Genomic DNA, 16213 nt, shown 5'->3' on the forward strand with positions numbered 1-16213 from the left:
CCATCTCCAGAACTGTTCTATGTGTTGAACTGATATTAGGTGAGATATTAGGACCAAGGAATGGAATACATTCTGCACTCGGTGAGCCCCCACCGCAACAAAATAATGCAAGAGACCAGTGCTTTACCTCCCCAGTCACATAAACAATATCTCAAAGTTAAAAGAGTATTCTCAAACTGCATCATAACGAAGTGCTAGTATTCCATGTGACCCCTGGGTGAGGTTGCCAAAATAGGGAAATTCTGTGCTGCAACTGTAGTGTACTTAGCCAATATATATCCCAGTCCCATGTGTCATCTGTTTATTATTTTGCAAAGTTTCTGTATGAATAGTATTTATACATAGAAACATACATAGAAAATAGCAGCAGGAGGAGCCCCTTCGAGCCTGCTCCGCTATTCATTATGATCATGGCTGATCATCAAGTTCAATACCCTGATCCCGCCTTATCCCTCCTATCCCTAGATCCCTGTAGCCCCAAGAGCATTATCTAATTCCTTGAAATTACACAATGTTTTCACCTCAGCTACTTTCTGTGGTTGTAAATTCCACAGATTTAACACTCTGGGTGAAGAAATTTCTTCTTGCCTCAGTCCTAAAAGGTTTACCCCTTATCCTCAAACTATGACCCCTAGTTCTGGACTCCCCCACCATCGGGAACATTCTGAATCTACCCAGTCTAATCCTGTTTAAATTTTATAAGTTTCTATGAGTTCCCCCCCTCACTCTTCTAAACTCTAATGAATATAATCCTAACCAATTTAGTCTCTCATATGAGAATCCCACCATCCCAGGAATCAGGCTGGTAAACCTTCACTGGATTCCCTCCATAGCAAGAATATCCTCCTTCCATAGCAAGAATATCCTTCCTCCGATAACAACACCAAAACTGCACACAATACTCCAGGTGTGGCCTCACCAATGAGAAATAAATAAATTGCTGGAGTCAATTATTAAGGATGAAATAATTGAGCATTTAGAAAGTGGGGACAGGATCGGTCCAAGTCAGCATGGATTCACTAAAGGGAAATCATGCTTGACAAATCTTCTGGAATTTTTGAGGATGGAACCAGTGGATGTTGTGTATCTGGACTTTCAAAAGGCTTTTGACAAGGTCAAGATTAAAGCTCATGATATTGGGGGTAATATATTGATGTGTATAGAGAGCTGGTTAGCAGACAGGAAGTAGAGAATGGGAATAAATGGGTCCTTTTCAGAGTGGCAGGCAGTGACTAGTGGGATACCGCAGGGTTCAGTGCTGGGACCCCAGCTGGTCAAAATATACATTTAATGATTTGGATGGAACAATTGCATGCAATATCTCCAAATTTGCAGATGGCAGTAAGCTGGGTGGCAGTTTGTGCTGTGAGGAGGATGCAAAGAGGCTGCAGGATAACTTGGACAGGCTAGCTGAGTGGGCAAATACTTGGCAAATGCAATATAATGTGGTAAATGTGAGGTTATCCATTTTGGTGGCAAAAACAGGAAGGCAGGTTATTATCTGAACGGTGGCAGTTTCGGAAAAGGGAAAGTGCAACGAGACCTGGGTGCCATGGTGGAACAGTCGCTGAAGGTTGGCATGCAGGTACAGCAGGCGGTGAGGAAAGCTAATGGCATGCTGGTCTTCATAGTGAGAAAATTTGAGTATAGGAGTAAGGATGCAGTTATACAGGGCCTTGGTGATGCCACCCCTTGAGCATTGTGTGCAGTTTTTGTCTCCTAGTTTGAGGAAGGACATTCTTGGATCAACTAGGCTTGTACTCACGAGTTCAGAAGAATGAGAGGGGATCTCATAGAAACATAAAATCCTGATTGGATGGGGCAGGCGAGATACAGAAAGAATGTTCCCGATGTGGGGGATGTCCAGAACTAGGGTTCACAGCCTAAGAATAAGGGGTAATCCATTCAGGACTGAGATGAGGAAGAACGTCTTCGTTCAGAGAGTTGTGAACTTGTGGGATTCTCTACCACAGAAAGCTGGCGGGGCCAGTTGGATATATTCAAGAGGGAGCTGGATGTGGCCCTCACGGCTAAAGGGATCAAGAGGTATGGAGAGAAAGCGGAAGTAGCATAGTGAATTTGCATGATCTGCCATGATATTGAATAGTGGTGCAGGCTCAAAGGGCTGAATAGCCTACTCATGCACCTATTTTCTATGTTTCTAAATGAGAAATGGACTGTTTAGCTCTGCAATCATCTAGTTAAATGTTTTTGACATGGTACTTGTAACGCAAACAACTCATTCAGCCAAACCGGTTTATGCTGTACTTAAACTTCCCTACACCCTTCGTCATCTTAACTATCGCCATATAGAGTTAGCATGGCACTCGAGGAGGCCTCTCAGCCCATCAAGTCCATGCAAGTTCTTTGTAGAGCAATCCAGTTTTTCCTATTCTCCCAGTCCTCCAGCACTATCCAATTTCCTTTTGAAATGACTGACCATCTCTGTTCTCACCACCCGAGTAGGAAGCAAGTTTCTGGTCATTCCCATTCGCTGTGTCAAAAAGTCCTTCTATTCCTATCTCCCTGTAGCTTACTTGGCTTCACCATTTCTACAAACCTCATCACTCATTGCCATGAATTTTAGTGTTACTTTTTATCTTGCCAATTAACATAGTCAAAGGGAATTCCTTCTGTAACAAGACAGAAGATTTTAGCTATATTAAAGCTAAATTTAGCTATATCCTCTGACGCAATGAGGAATGTCATGAGAGACCTGGTTGTAGAAAATTTAGCCTTGAATGCAAATTTACTGACTACTGATATAATCTTTTCTGAAATTCTCTCAGTGCCGTGAAGCTTTTTTACAAAATGGTTCAACAAGCATTAGATGGCTAGCTGGGGATTGAAGGGTCAACAAACGCAATGTGCTCATTTTAACTTCTTTATTCTTTCATGTGATGTGGGTGTCGTTGGCTAGACCAGAATTTGTTGCCGACTTGTGCTTTTAAAAAAAAAAATTATTCAAATTTTTTACGTATTTTCAACAACCCCCTCTTACAGAAGAAAGAAAAACAAAGAACAGATAAATAAACATCTTATAACTACATCACAAATTCCCCCAAGATACAGACCCCCCATTAAGCAATAATAAACACAGTAGTAAAAACAAAGTACACCCCCCCCCTCCCCCCGGGCTGCTGCTGCTGCTGACCACCACCAAATGCCACCGCCTGAAGAACCCTTGCACAGACCCTCTCAAGGCAAATTTTACCCCCTCCAATTTAATGAATCCTGCCATGTCGCTGACCCAGGCTTCCACGCTTGGGGGCCTCACATCTTTCCACTGTAACAGAATCCTCCGTCGGGCTACCAGGGACGCAAAGGCCAGAATACCGGCCTCTTTCGCCTCCTGCACTCCCGGCTCGTCCGATACCCCAAATAGTGCTAACCCCCAGCTCGGCTTAACCCGGGTGTTCACCACCTTAGACACAGTCCTCGCAACGCCCCTCCAGAACCCATCCAGCGCCGGGCACGCCCAGAACATATGGACGTGATTTGCTGGGCTCCCCGAGCATCTCACACACCTGTGTTCCATCCCAAAGAACCTGCTCAGCCTCGCCCCTGTCATATGTGCTCTGTGAAGAACCTTAAATTGTATCAGGCTAAGCCTGGCGCAAGAGGAGGAAGAATTAACTCGACCCAGGGCGTCCGCCCACTTACCCTCGTCTATCTCCTCTCCAAGCTCCTCCTCCCATTTACCCTTTAACTCCTCCACCGAGGTCTCCTCCTCCTGCATCTCCTGGTACACCCACACCCCCGAGAGCACCCTATCCTGGATCCTACGTGCTGGAAGCAGCGGGAACTCCCTCACCTGCCGTCTTACAAATGCCCTGACCTGCATGTACCAGAAGGCATTTCCAGGGGGAAGCCCGAATTTTTCTCCAGCGCCCCAAGGCTCGCAAACGTCCCATCTATAAACAGGTCCCACATCCTTCTAATTCCTGCCCTGTGCCAGCTCAGGAACCCTCCATCCATTCTCCCCGGGACGAATCGATGGTTCTCTCGGATCGGGAACCAAACCGAAGCCTCTACCTCACCCCTGTGGCGTCTCCACTGCCCCCAAATTTGCGAAGTCGCTGTCGCCACCGGACTCGTGGTGTACCTTGTCGGGAGCGGCAGCAGTGCTATCACCAGTGCTCTCAGACTTGTGCCCACACAGGACGCCATCTCCAGCCTCCCCCACGCCTCCCCCTCCATTACCCACTTGCGTATTATCGCCACATTGGCAGCCCAGTAGTACCCATACAGATTAGGCAACACTAACCCTCCTCTGTCCCTACTCCGTTCCAGAAAGACCCTTCTCACCCTCAGGGTCTTCTTCGCCCACACGATTCCCATGCTGCTCCTCCTGACCCGCTTAAAAAAGGCCTTGGGGATCAGGATGGGGAGGCACTGGAATACAAAAAGTAACCTCGGGAGCACCGTCATTTTCACCAACTGCACCCTACACGCCAGGGAGAGTGGCAGCATATACCACCTTTTAAACTCCTCCTCCATCTGCTCCACCAGTTGCATCAAGTTGAGCTTGTGGAGGGCCCCCCCAGCTCCTGGCCACCTGGATCCCCAGGTACCAAAAACTCCTTTCCGCCCTCTTCAATGGAAGCTCGTCTATCCCCCTTCCCTGGTCCCCTGGGTGTACCACGAAGAGCTCACTCTTCCCCACGTTGAGCTTATACCTAGAAAAGTCCCTGAGGATCCGCATCACCTCCGGCTTCCCCCCCCACTGGGTCCGCCACATACAGTAACAGGTCATCGGCATACAACGATACCCGGTGTGTAACCCCCCGCCCGACCAGCCCCCTCCAGTTACTGGACTCCCTCAAAGCCATAGTCAAAGGCTCAATTGCCAATGCAAATAGGGGGGTAGGGGGCACCCCTGCCTCGTCCCCCGGTACAGCCGAAAGTATTCCGACCTCCTCCGATTCGTGGCCACACTCGCCACAGGGGCTTCGTAAAGTAGCCGAACCCAACTAATGAACCCCTTCCCGAACCCAAACCTCCTCAACACTTCCCAAAGTTACCCCCACTACACCCTATCGAAGGCCTTCTCCGCGTCCATCGCCGCCACTATCTCTGCTTCCCCCTCCACTGCAGGCATCATGATTACATTAAGGAGCCTCCGCACATTGGTATTCAGCTGCCTTCCCTTCACAAAACCGGTCTGGTCCTTGTGCCTCACCCCCGGGACACAGTCCTCAATTCTGGTGGCCAACACCTTCGCTAGCAGCTTCGCATCCACTTTGAGGTGCGAGATTGGCCAAAACGACCCACACTGTAAAGGGTCCTGTCCCGCTTCAAGATCAGCGCCCTGGACATCGTCAGGGGTAGGACCCCCCCCCCCCCTCCCTCGCCTCATTGCAAGTCCTCACTAGTAGTGGGCCCAACAGGTCCATATACTTCCTATAAAATACCACCGGGAACCCATCTGGCCCCAGTGCCTTCCCCGCCTGCATATTCCCCAGCCCCTTAGTCAGCTCCTCCAGCCCTACCGGTGCCCCAAGCCCTGTCACCTGCCCCTCCTCTACCCTCGGGAACCTCAGCCGATCCAAAACTCGACACAGCCCCCCTCCGTCGGGGGCTCAGACCTATACAGCCCCTCGTAAAAGTCTCTGAATACGCCATTTATTCCCACCGCACTCCGCACCATGTTCCCCCCTTTATCCCTAACTCCCTCAATCTCCCTCGCTGCCTCCCGCTTCCGAAGCTGGTGTGCCAACATCCGGCTAGCCTTCTCCCCGTACTCGTACACCGCCCCTTGCGCTTTCTTCCACTGCACCTCTGCCGCCTTGGTGGTCAACAGATCAAACTCGGCCTCGAGGCTTCGTCGCTCCTTGAGTAGTCCCTCCTCAGGGACCTCTGCATACATCCTATCCACCCTTAAAATCTTCCCCACTGATCTCTCCCTCTATCTCCTCTCCTTCCTCTCCTTGTGGGCCCTAGTGGAGATTCGCTCTCCCCTAATCACCACCTTCAGCGCTTCCCAGACCACCCCCACCTGCACATCCCCATTATCGTTAGCCTCTAGCCTCTAGATAGCTTTCAGTGCACCCCTGGATCCGTCCGCTCATCTCCTCATCCGCCAGCAAGTCCACATCCAGGCGCCACAGCGGGCACTGGTCCCTCTCCTCCCCTAGCTCTAGCTCCACCCAATGCGGGGCATGGGCTGAGATGGCTATGGCCGAATACTCCGTGTCCTCCACCTTCGGGATTAGTGCCCTGCTCATAACGAAGAAGTTTATCCGGGAGTAGGCTCTATGGACGTGGGGGAAAAAAAGAAAATTCCCTGGCCCCCGGCCTGACAAACCTCCATGGGTCCATTCCTCCCATCTGGTCCATAAACCCCCTCAGCACCTTGGCCGCTGCCGGCCTCTTACCCGTCCTGGACCTGGAGCGGTCCAATGCTGGATCCAGTACCGTGTTAAAGCCCCCCCCATTATCAAGCTCCCTGCCTCCAGGTCCAGAATCCGGCCCACATGCGCCGCATAAGTCTGGCATCGTCCCAATTCGGGGCATATACATTCACTAATACCACCCGCACCCCCTGCAGCTTGCCACTCACCATCACATACCTACCTCCATTGTCTGCCATGATGTTCAGCGCCTCAAACGACACCCGCTTCCCCACCAAAATCGCCACCCCTTGATTATTTGCGTCCAACCCCGAGTGGAAAACCTGCCCTACCCACCCCTTTCTCTGCCTAACCTGATCTGCCACCCTCAAATGCGTCTCCTGGAGCATAATATCTGCCTTCAGTCCCTTCAGGTGCGCGAACACACGAGCCCTCTTGACCGGCCCGTTCAGGCCTCTCACATTCCAAGTTATCAGCCGGATCAGGGGGCTTCCCGCCAATTAGCCATCCCTTTTCAAGGCCAGCCACGTGCCCTCGCCTCCCGCCCTCTCCATTCCCCCAGTGGCAGACCCCTGCCCCAACTCTCCAAGCTCCAGCTCCCCTTTGGCCAATGCAGCAGCAACCCAGTTCCCCTCTTCTCTCTTTCCCCCCCCCCCCCCCCCCCCCCCCCCCCCCCCCCCCCCAGCTGCATTGTTCCCCCCATAGCACTCACGTAAGTCAGCTGACTCCCGCCACTCCATCGACTCCCCAGTGTGGAAGTCTCCCCCCCCCCTCCTGTCAATCAGCGGGCGCTCCTCTCCAACACCCCCCCCCGGCCCCACCCCGCCCCCTTCCTTCCCTAGCGCGGTAAAAAGCCTGCGTTTTCTTTCAAACCTGCCCTGCCCTCTGGCGCAGCTCCCTTTTGCGGCCTAATCCCAGCTCCCCCACCTCGGGCCCTGCCATCTCTGCCCCCCCCCCCCCCCCCCCCCCCCCCCCCCCCCCCCCAAACGGGGCCCCGTCTTTCCAACCACCGATGCCCACACTCTCACTAAACCCCTACTTCGAAACATTTCACCCTACCCCACCCAGCACCCAAGGAAACAGTACAGAACAGAACATCCCCCAAAGCACAGTAACCACAGTAACCCCCCCCCCCGCGACACCCCCTCACAACCGACCCTCAGTCCATGTCCAACGTTTCGGCCTGGATAAAGGTCCACGCCTCCTCTGGCGTCTCAAAGTAATGGTGCCGGTCCTTAAACGTGACCCACAGTCGCGACGGCTGCAGCATCCCAAATTTCACCCCCTTCCGATGCAGAACCGCCTTTGCCCGATTGTACCCGGCCCTCTTCTTGGCCACCTCCGCTCTCCAGTCCTGGTATATACGGACCTCTGCATTCTCCCACCTGCTGCTCCGCTCCTTTTTTGCCCATCCTAGGACACACTCCCTGTCCACCAAGCGGTGGAACCGCACCAATACCGCCCGCAGCGGCTCGTTAGACTTGGGCCTCCTCGCCAGGACTCGGTGGGCCCCATCCAGCGCCGGGGCCTCTGGAAGGTGCCCGTGCCCATCAACGTGTTCAGCATCGTGACCACGTATGCTCCAGCATCCGACCCCTCCATTCCAACCGGGAGACCCAGAATCCGCAAGTTCTTCCTCCTCGACCGATTCTCCATGTCCTCTAACTTCTCCTGCCATTTCTTATGCAGCGCCTCTACCTTCACCGCCAGGTCCAATATCTCGTCCTCATTTTCCGAGGCCTTTTGCCGCACCTCCCGGATCGCCGCCCCTTGGGCCTTCTGGGTCTCGGCCAGCTTGTCGATCGAAGCCTTCATCAGCTCCAGCAGCTCTGCTTTCAATTCCGTGAAGCAGCGCTTGATAAACTCCTAATGCTCTTGCGACCACTGCGCCCACGCTGCCTGGTCTCCACCTGCCGCCATCTTGGTTTTCCTCCCTCGCACTTTTCGCTGCACCAAAATCACTTTTTTCACCCCTCCACTCCTGGTCCAATCCATACAGTGCTGGGGAAATCGTACTGTCACCTTCCCACACTGGGAACTAGAACATAGAACATTACAGCGCAGTACAGGCCCTTCGGCCCTCTGTTGCGTCGACCTGTGAAACCACTCTAAAGCCCATCTACACTATTCCCTTATCGTCCATATGTCTATCCAATGACCATTTGAATGCCCTTAGTGTTGGCGAGTCCACTACTGTTGCAGGCAGGGCATTCCACGCCCTTACTACTCTCTGAGTAAAGAACCTACCTCTGACATCTGTCTTATATCTATCTCCCCTCAATTTAAAGCTATGTCCCCTCATGCTAGATATCACCATCCGAGGGAAAAGGCTCTCACTGTCCACCCTATCCAATCCTCTGATCATCTTGTATGCCTCAATTAAGTCACCTCTTAACCTTCTTCTCTCGAACGAAAACAGCCGCAAGTCCCTCAGCCTTTCCTCACAAGATCTTCCCTCCATACCGGGCAACATTCTGGTAAATCTCCTCTGCACCCTTTCCAATGGAAAGGGTGCAGAGATCTCTCTGGTATGGCCGCATTTGGAGTATTGCGTACAGTTCTGGTCACCGCATTATAGGAAGGACGTGGAGGCTTTGGAGCGGGTGCAGAGGAGATTTACCAGGATGTTGCCTGGTATGAAGGGAAAATCTTATGAGGAAAGGCTGATGGACTTGAGGTTGTTTTCGTTGGAGAGAAGAAGGTTAAGAGGAGACTTAATAGAGGCATACAAAATGATCAGGGGGTTAGATAGGGTGGACAGTGAGAGCCTTCTCCCGCGGATGGAAATGGCTGGCACATAGGTAGGGGACATAGCTTTAAACTGAGGGGTAATAGATATAGGACAGCGGTCAGAGGTAGGTTCTTTACGCAAAGAGTGGTGAGGCCGTGGAATGCCCTACCTGTTTTGTACAGCTGCAACATGACCTCATGGCTCCGAAACTCAATCCCTCTACCAATAAAAGCTAGCACACCATACGCCTTCTTAACAACCCTCTCAACCTGGGTGGCAACTTTCAGGGATCTATGTACATGGACACCGAGATTTCTCTGCTCATCCACACTGCCAAGAATCTTACCATTAGCCCAGTACTCAGTCTTCCTGTTATTCCTTCCAAAATGAATCACCTCACACTTTTAAACTCCATTTGACACCTCAGCCCAGCGCTGCAGCTTATCTATGTCCCTCTGTAACTTGTAACATCCTTCCGCACTGTACACAACTCCACCGACTTTGTTGTCATCTGCAAATTTACTCACCCATCCTTCTACAACCTCCTCCAGGTCATTTATAAAAATGACAAACCGCAGTGGCCCCAAAACAGATCCTTGTGGTACACCATTAGTAACTGGACTCCAGTCTGAACATTTCCCATCGACCACCACCCATTGTCTTCTTCCAGCTAGCTAATCTCTTATCCAAACTGCTAAATCACCCTGAATCCCATGCCTCCGTATTTTCTGCAGTAGTCTACCGTGGGGAACCTTATCAAACGCTTCACTGAAATCCATATACACCACATCAACTGCTTTACCCTCATCACCTGTTTGGTCACCTTCTCAAAGAACTCAATAAGGTTTGTGAGGCACGACCTACCCTTCACAAAACCGTGTTGACGATCTCTAATCAAATTATTCCTTTCCAGATAATTATACTGACAAAACAAAATTTCTTTACCCGCCAGTCTGGCCTCAATAAAAGTCGACATGGATTTGCAGGTACAGCATTAGTTATTTTATTTGACTTGCAAGCCTGATTCATTTCACAGAGGCATAGGACACATCTAGTCTCCTACACCCCGGAAAAGCGAATGAACAAGGAGACAAAGGGATTTCTGCAAATCAATTCAAATGGTATCAAGTTTCACATACACGATTCCCATAGGTCATCCTATACCCCTCCTGACCTGGTCATACATTCTGATTGGCTAACTTCTCATCCCTTCCTCTGGCCCCCTTATTACCCAGCATCCTTTTCTCCTCCTTTGGTGGACACACCTCCTCCTTGCTTTGCCATGCAGTCTGAAATCCTTTGTCTGTGAACTCACCAGAATGAGACTGGCCTATCTCTACATTACAGTAACTAATATCTCTAAAGTACCTATTTTATATCACATTCGTCAATACATCCTATCTCTTATAAACCTTTCCAAGATTTTGCCCACAACAGAAGTAAGGCTCACTGGTCTGTAGTTACCGGTGTTGTCTCTACTCCCCTTCTTGAACAAGGGTACAACATTTGCTATCCTCCAGTCTTCTGGCACTATTCCTGTAGACAAAGATGACGTAAAGATCAAAGCCAAAGGCTCAGCAATCTCCTCCCTAGCTTCCCAGAGAATCCTCGGATAAATCCCATCCGGCCCAGGGAACTTATCTATTTTCACACTTTCCAGAATTGCTAACACCTCCTCCTTATGAACCTCAAGCCCCTGTCGAATAAATCCCGCTGGGGCCCCTCCAAAGAGCTCAAAAGTCCGTTTCTGGCGGGAGCTGCTGAACGTGCGACTTAGCTCAGCATATCCGCAACCGGAAGCCTGCCTACTTGTGCTTGAGAAGGTGGTGGTGAGCTGCCTCTGAACTGCTGCAGTCCATGTGTAGGTCCACCCACAGTGCTGTTAGAGAGGGTGATGTTAGGGAGGGTGTTCCAGGATTTTGACCCAATGATACTGAAGGAGTGGTGATGTATTTCCAAGTCAAGGTGGTGTGTAGCTTGGAGGGGACCGTGCAGGTGGTGTTCCCATGTGTCAGCTTCCATTGTCCTTCTAGTGATTGTGGGTTTGTAAGGTGCTGTTGAAAGAGGCCTGAAAGTGCATCTTGTCGATGGTGTACACTGCTACCACAGTGCTGTGGAGGGATTGGATGTTGAAGGTGGTGGTGAATGGGGTGGCAATCAAGCGGGCTGCTTTGTCCTGGATGTTGTTGAGCTTGAGTGTTGTGGGAGCTGCACTCATCCAGGCAAGTGGAGAGTATTCCATCACACCTCACTTGTGCCTTAAAGATTGTGGACAGACTTTGAGGAGTCGGGGGAGTTGCGTTTTTAATCAGTAAAGAAATCGGGGTGTGTGGGTTATGTGGATAAGGCAGAAAACTGGAGTTGAGGATTATCATTTGAAATGTGTCATGATCAAATTGAATGGCAGAGCAGACAATGGGCTGAATAGCCTACTTTTTCTCCTACATCTTATTGTCTTACTTCCGACCTCTCGCCTGCTCTTGTAACCACAGTATATGGCTAGTCCAGTTCAGCTCCTGGTCAATGGTAACCCCCAGGATGTTGATAGTGGGGATCCAGTGGTGGTGAAGTATTGAATATCAAGGGGGGGGGGGGGGGGGGGGGCTGGTTGGTGATGGTCATTCGCTGGCACTTATTGGGGGGGGGAGTGAATGTTACTTGCCAGCCCAAGCCTGGACATTGTATAGGTCCTGTTGCATTTGGACATGGAGGAGAGCGAGGGAGACATGGAGAGTTGTTGAGAGGAAATTACAGTTTTGTGTCCGGAATCATGAAGACACAGTTAACAATAGTAACAAATACAGGGATAGGCATTTTAGAAAGAGATGAGCTGAGGCAGGGACTGAAATGGACCTACTCTTGGAGCCACAGTATTTATATGACTGGTCAAGTTCTGGTAAACCCTCTGATGTTTATCGTGGTGGATTCATCGCTGGTAATGTTATTCAATGTTAAATGGTTAGATTCTGTCTTGTTGGAGATGTTCATTGCAAGGTATGAGAGTAACTTGCCACTTATCAGCCCAAACCTGGATATTGTCCAGGTCTTGCTGCATTTGGACATGGATTGCTTCAGTATCTGAGGAGTCGCGAATATGCTGAACATTGTGCAGTCATCACCGAGCATCCCTACTTCTAAGCTTAGGTTGGAAGGAAGGTCATTGATGAAGAAGAAGCTGAAGATGATTGGGCCGAGGACACATCCTGAGGAACTCTTGCAGTGATGTCCTGGAGCTGAGATGATTGACCTTCAACCACCACAATCATCTTCCTTTGTGCCAGGTATGGCTTCAACTGGCAGAAAGGTTTACCCCATTCAACTTTGCCAAAGCTTCTTGATACCATACTTGGTCAAATGTTGCCTTGATGTCGAGAGAAGTGACTCTCACATCATGAGTTCAGCCTGTTTTGTCCATGTTTGGACAATTTGGCTCTTTAATGAGTTATGGAGTATCTTGGGAATTGATAAGTGTTGCATCTGCATTGAGTTGGGGAAGTTATTTCTAAAGTTGGGGCTGTACTTTGGTGTTTTGGCATGTAGGGTGTGAGAGAGAGAACTTACCATCTACGTGTGTCATGGGAATGTCATTTTAAGAAATGTTTGTCTGCTCAAGTGGCTGCAGTGATGTCAGAGTATGGGTGGAGCTGAGCTCTGGCTCTGCTTTTTAGTTTCGCTTTGAGGAAAAGCTTGGGTGTGTCTGTTTTTTGGTTTCGTTTTAGAGTTGAAGCTGATGTCAGCCAAAGAAGGTGTAATTTCGATCTCTGCCATCTAAAGACTACCTCTAGATCATTTGGTGAGTTCAGAGTGATAACTGCTCTCAGTAGAGAATTTAAACCTGATGTGCTTCTGTAAAAAGGATTTTTGTCTTATGGATGTTAAAAGGAAAGTTTAAGGATTACTTCGTTGTATTCTTTGGGGGGTGTATTTGATTTGATGGTTGCTAAGATGTTCACTAAACATTGTTTTGCTTTAAAAATTACTTTTACATTTCTGCTGCACCACTCCTGTAGAGTGGGCCGTGTGCTCCCCATACCACAATCTAGTAAAAGTCGTGGGTCAGGTGAACTCCATGATACACTTTGGGGTTCTTTAAACCCTGGCCCATAACACATGCCACCTTGTGCATTGACATTCAGATGCTGTGCCCTTGTTATTAACCCAAAAACAAAACTGAAAGAACAAAGGACTTTGAGTCAAAATATGTGGATGTTGGAAGTTTGAAATATGAAGTCGGGTCACATCTGTGCAGAGAGAGAGTGCATATGAAATCTATTGAATAATAAGCATGTATGTGTACTGCTTTGACAAATGTGGGGATGATGTGGGTTATGTCCTTACTGTGTTACCGCAAGGAGTACTTGTGTTATGTTTCATTGCTTTTGTTCCTGGTTTATTTAAGCATTTGGGCGAGCAACCTCTCCCATGTTGCTCATCACTTGTTCTATGTTTTTTTGCCTTTTTTGCGGCATGGAGCAATTTTTGCGGGCGAGGAATGTTCATTGTTTTTTGTGTCTCAGCAGGAGAGCAATTTTATTAACATCCCAGGGTATTTGTAACTGGTTTTCTTAAACTGCGAATTATTTGCTGGAAGGTCACCTTTGCTAGACCAGTGGGTCTGGTTGAGATTGTCTGCTTTTTGCCACCCTCCTTTGTCACATTGCACTGAACAGTGAGCTGGAATACATAGTTGATTCTCGTGTATGGAGCCTGAGTACCTGAGTGGGCTGCCAATGGTGTTATCTGTGTCCTCATATGAGTTACTGCCGACAGGTGAGGTTTGGTAAAATAAGTTTCTGACAGAATAGTTTGGGGCTTAATTAGTTATTGCACCTGACTTGGGCCAGAAATACAAAATAGTCACTAATAAATATATTAAGGACTGGCTTCTTAACAAAGAGAATGGTTTGAATCATAGAATTTACAGTGCTGTTGGAGGCCAGACGGCCCATCAAGCCCACACCTCCACCCTATCCCCGTAACCCAGCAACCCCACCTAATTTTGGACACTGCGGGGCAATTTAGTGTGATCAAGCCACCTAACCCGCACATCTTTGGACTGGGAGGAAACAGGAGCACCCAGAGGAAACTCACGGAGACACGGGGAGACTCCGCACAGACAGTGATCCAAGCCGGGAATCGAACCTGGGACCCCAGCGCTGTGAAGCAACTGCTACTGCGCCACCCCACTTATTATTATATCGAGCAGCTGAATAAAATGAGATTATGGGGAAGCTATACAAACCTAAAGGAGCGAGACATCCAGGGATATGCTGATAGGATGATGTGGATAAGGTGGAGGGAGGCTGATGCCGAGTATAAACATAGGCTTAGAGCTGTGGGTTGAAATGGCCTGTTCCTGTTTGTCAATTCAATATCATTATTGTGAAAAAGAATCAAAGCAATGCCATCTGCCAACACTTCAATTTTTCTTTTGACAGATGCAGTTTATGCTGCTTTTTAGTCGTCAGGGGAAACTACGACTGCAAAAATGGTATGTTCCATTGTCAGACAAAGAGAAGAAAAAAATTACAAGAGAGCTTGTCCAGACAGTCCTGGCTCGCAAACCCAAGATGTGCAGCTTCCTGGAATGGAGAGACCTGAAGATTGTATATAAAAGGTTGGAATGCAGACATTCTCTTTTAGCTCTGGAATGTACATACCCTTATTGGAATAATCATTTCAGAACAGATTATTCTTGAACAAGGGTATCAATGGAGTAAGGTTGCTGTCTGTTCGCAAGAGATTTGAGGGGAGGTAGCCTGGATTTGTGTTGGTGGATTGGGGGGTGTGGAGGGGGAGGTGGGGGCTGGGTGCGCGGTGGGGGGTGGGCTGGGTGCGCGTCGCTGGGTGGGCTGGGTGCGCATCGCTGGGTGGGTGGGGGTCTGGTTGGGTGTGCGCCGGTGGGTGGGTGGGGCTCTGTATGTCAGTGGGGTGCCTGGCGGTGGAAGCGGTAGGGGTGTGGGTGCATAGGTGAGGGTGATTGGGTGCCTGGGGGCGAAGGCAGTGGGAGGTGAGTGCGGATCGGTGGGGCGTGATGCGTGCCTGGCAGTGGGTGTGGGATGGGGTTGGTCCTTTCATTTTGCTCTTGCAGCATATTTTCTTGTCTGTTCTTTCAGCACCGGTGCTGCTGTGTCATTTCTGGTGTTTTATAATCGTGCAATGACTGACTGGCTGTACATAGAACAGAACAGGCCCTTCGGCCCTCGATGTTGTGCCGAGCATTGTCCGAAACCAAGATCAAGCTATCCCACTCCCTGTCATTCTGGTGTGCTCCATGTGCCTAGCAATAACCGCTTGAAAGTTTCTGAAGTGTCCGACTCCACTATCGCAGCAGGCAGTCCATTCCACACCATAACCACTCTCTGAGTAAAGAACCTACCTCGGACATCCCTCCTATATTTCCCACCCTGAACCTTATAGTTATGCCCCCTTGTAACAGCTACATCCACCCAAGGAAATAGTCTCTGAACATCCACTCTATCTATCCCCCTCATCACCTTATAAACCTCTATTAAGTCGCCTCTCATCCTCCTCCGCTCCAAAGAGAAAAGCCCTAGCTCCCTCAACCTTTCCTCATAAGACCTATCCTGCAAACCAGGCAGCATCCTGGTAAATTTCCTTTGCACCCTTTCCAATGCTTCCACATCCTTCCTATAATGAGGTGACCAGAACTGCACACAATACTCCAAATGTGGTCTCACCAGGGCCATGTACAGTTGCAGCATAACCCCGCGGCTCTTAAACTCAAGCCCCCTGTTAATAAACGCTAACACACTATAGGCCTTCTTCATGGCTCGATCCACTTGAGTGGCAACCTTCAGAGATCTGTGGACATGAACCCCAAGATCTCTCTGTTCCTCCACATTCCTCCGAACCCTGCCGTTGACCCTGTAATCCGCATTCAAATTTTTTCTACCAAAATGAATCACCTCGCACTTATCAGGATTAAACTCCATCTGCCATTTTCCGGCCCAGCTCTGCATCCTATCAATGTCTCTGCAGCCTACAACAGCCCTCCACCTCATCCACTACTCCACCAATCTTGGTGTCATCAGCAAATTTACTGACCCACTCTTCAGCCCCCTCCTCCAAGTCATTGATAAAAACTACAAATAGCAGAGGACCCAGC

At 49.6% G+C, this 16213-nt stretch overlaps 1 protein-coding gene across 10 annotated transcripts in view; it reads left to right on the forward strand.

Moving 5' to 3' along the window:
• Positions 1–16213, forward strand: part of LOC140428217 (AP-1 complex subunit sigma-2) — a 110370-nt gene that overhangs the window by 17459 nt on the left and 76698 nt on the right. For 9 of the 10 annotated variants that reach the window (XM_072514433.1, XM_072514427.1, XM_072514425.1 and 6 more), the window contains exon 2: positions 14523–14701. In XM_072514433.1, the coding sequence (XP_072370534.1) occupies positions 14523–14701 (179 nt within the window). Of the gene's footprint in view, positions 1–12803; positions 12878–14522; positions 14702–16213 lie in introns of all 10 variants that reach the window. The other variant, XM_072514434.1, reaches the window with a different exon arrangement.

Source organism: Scyliorhinus torazame, chromosome 8, assembly GCF_047496885.1.
Source record: "Scyliorhinus torazame isolate Kashiwa2021f chromosome 8, sScyTor2.1, whole genome shotgun sequence".
Lineage (NCBI taxonomy): Eukaryota > Metazoa > Chordata > Chondrichthyes > Carcharhiniformes > Scyliorhinidae > Scyliorhinus > Scyliorhinus torazame.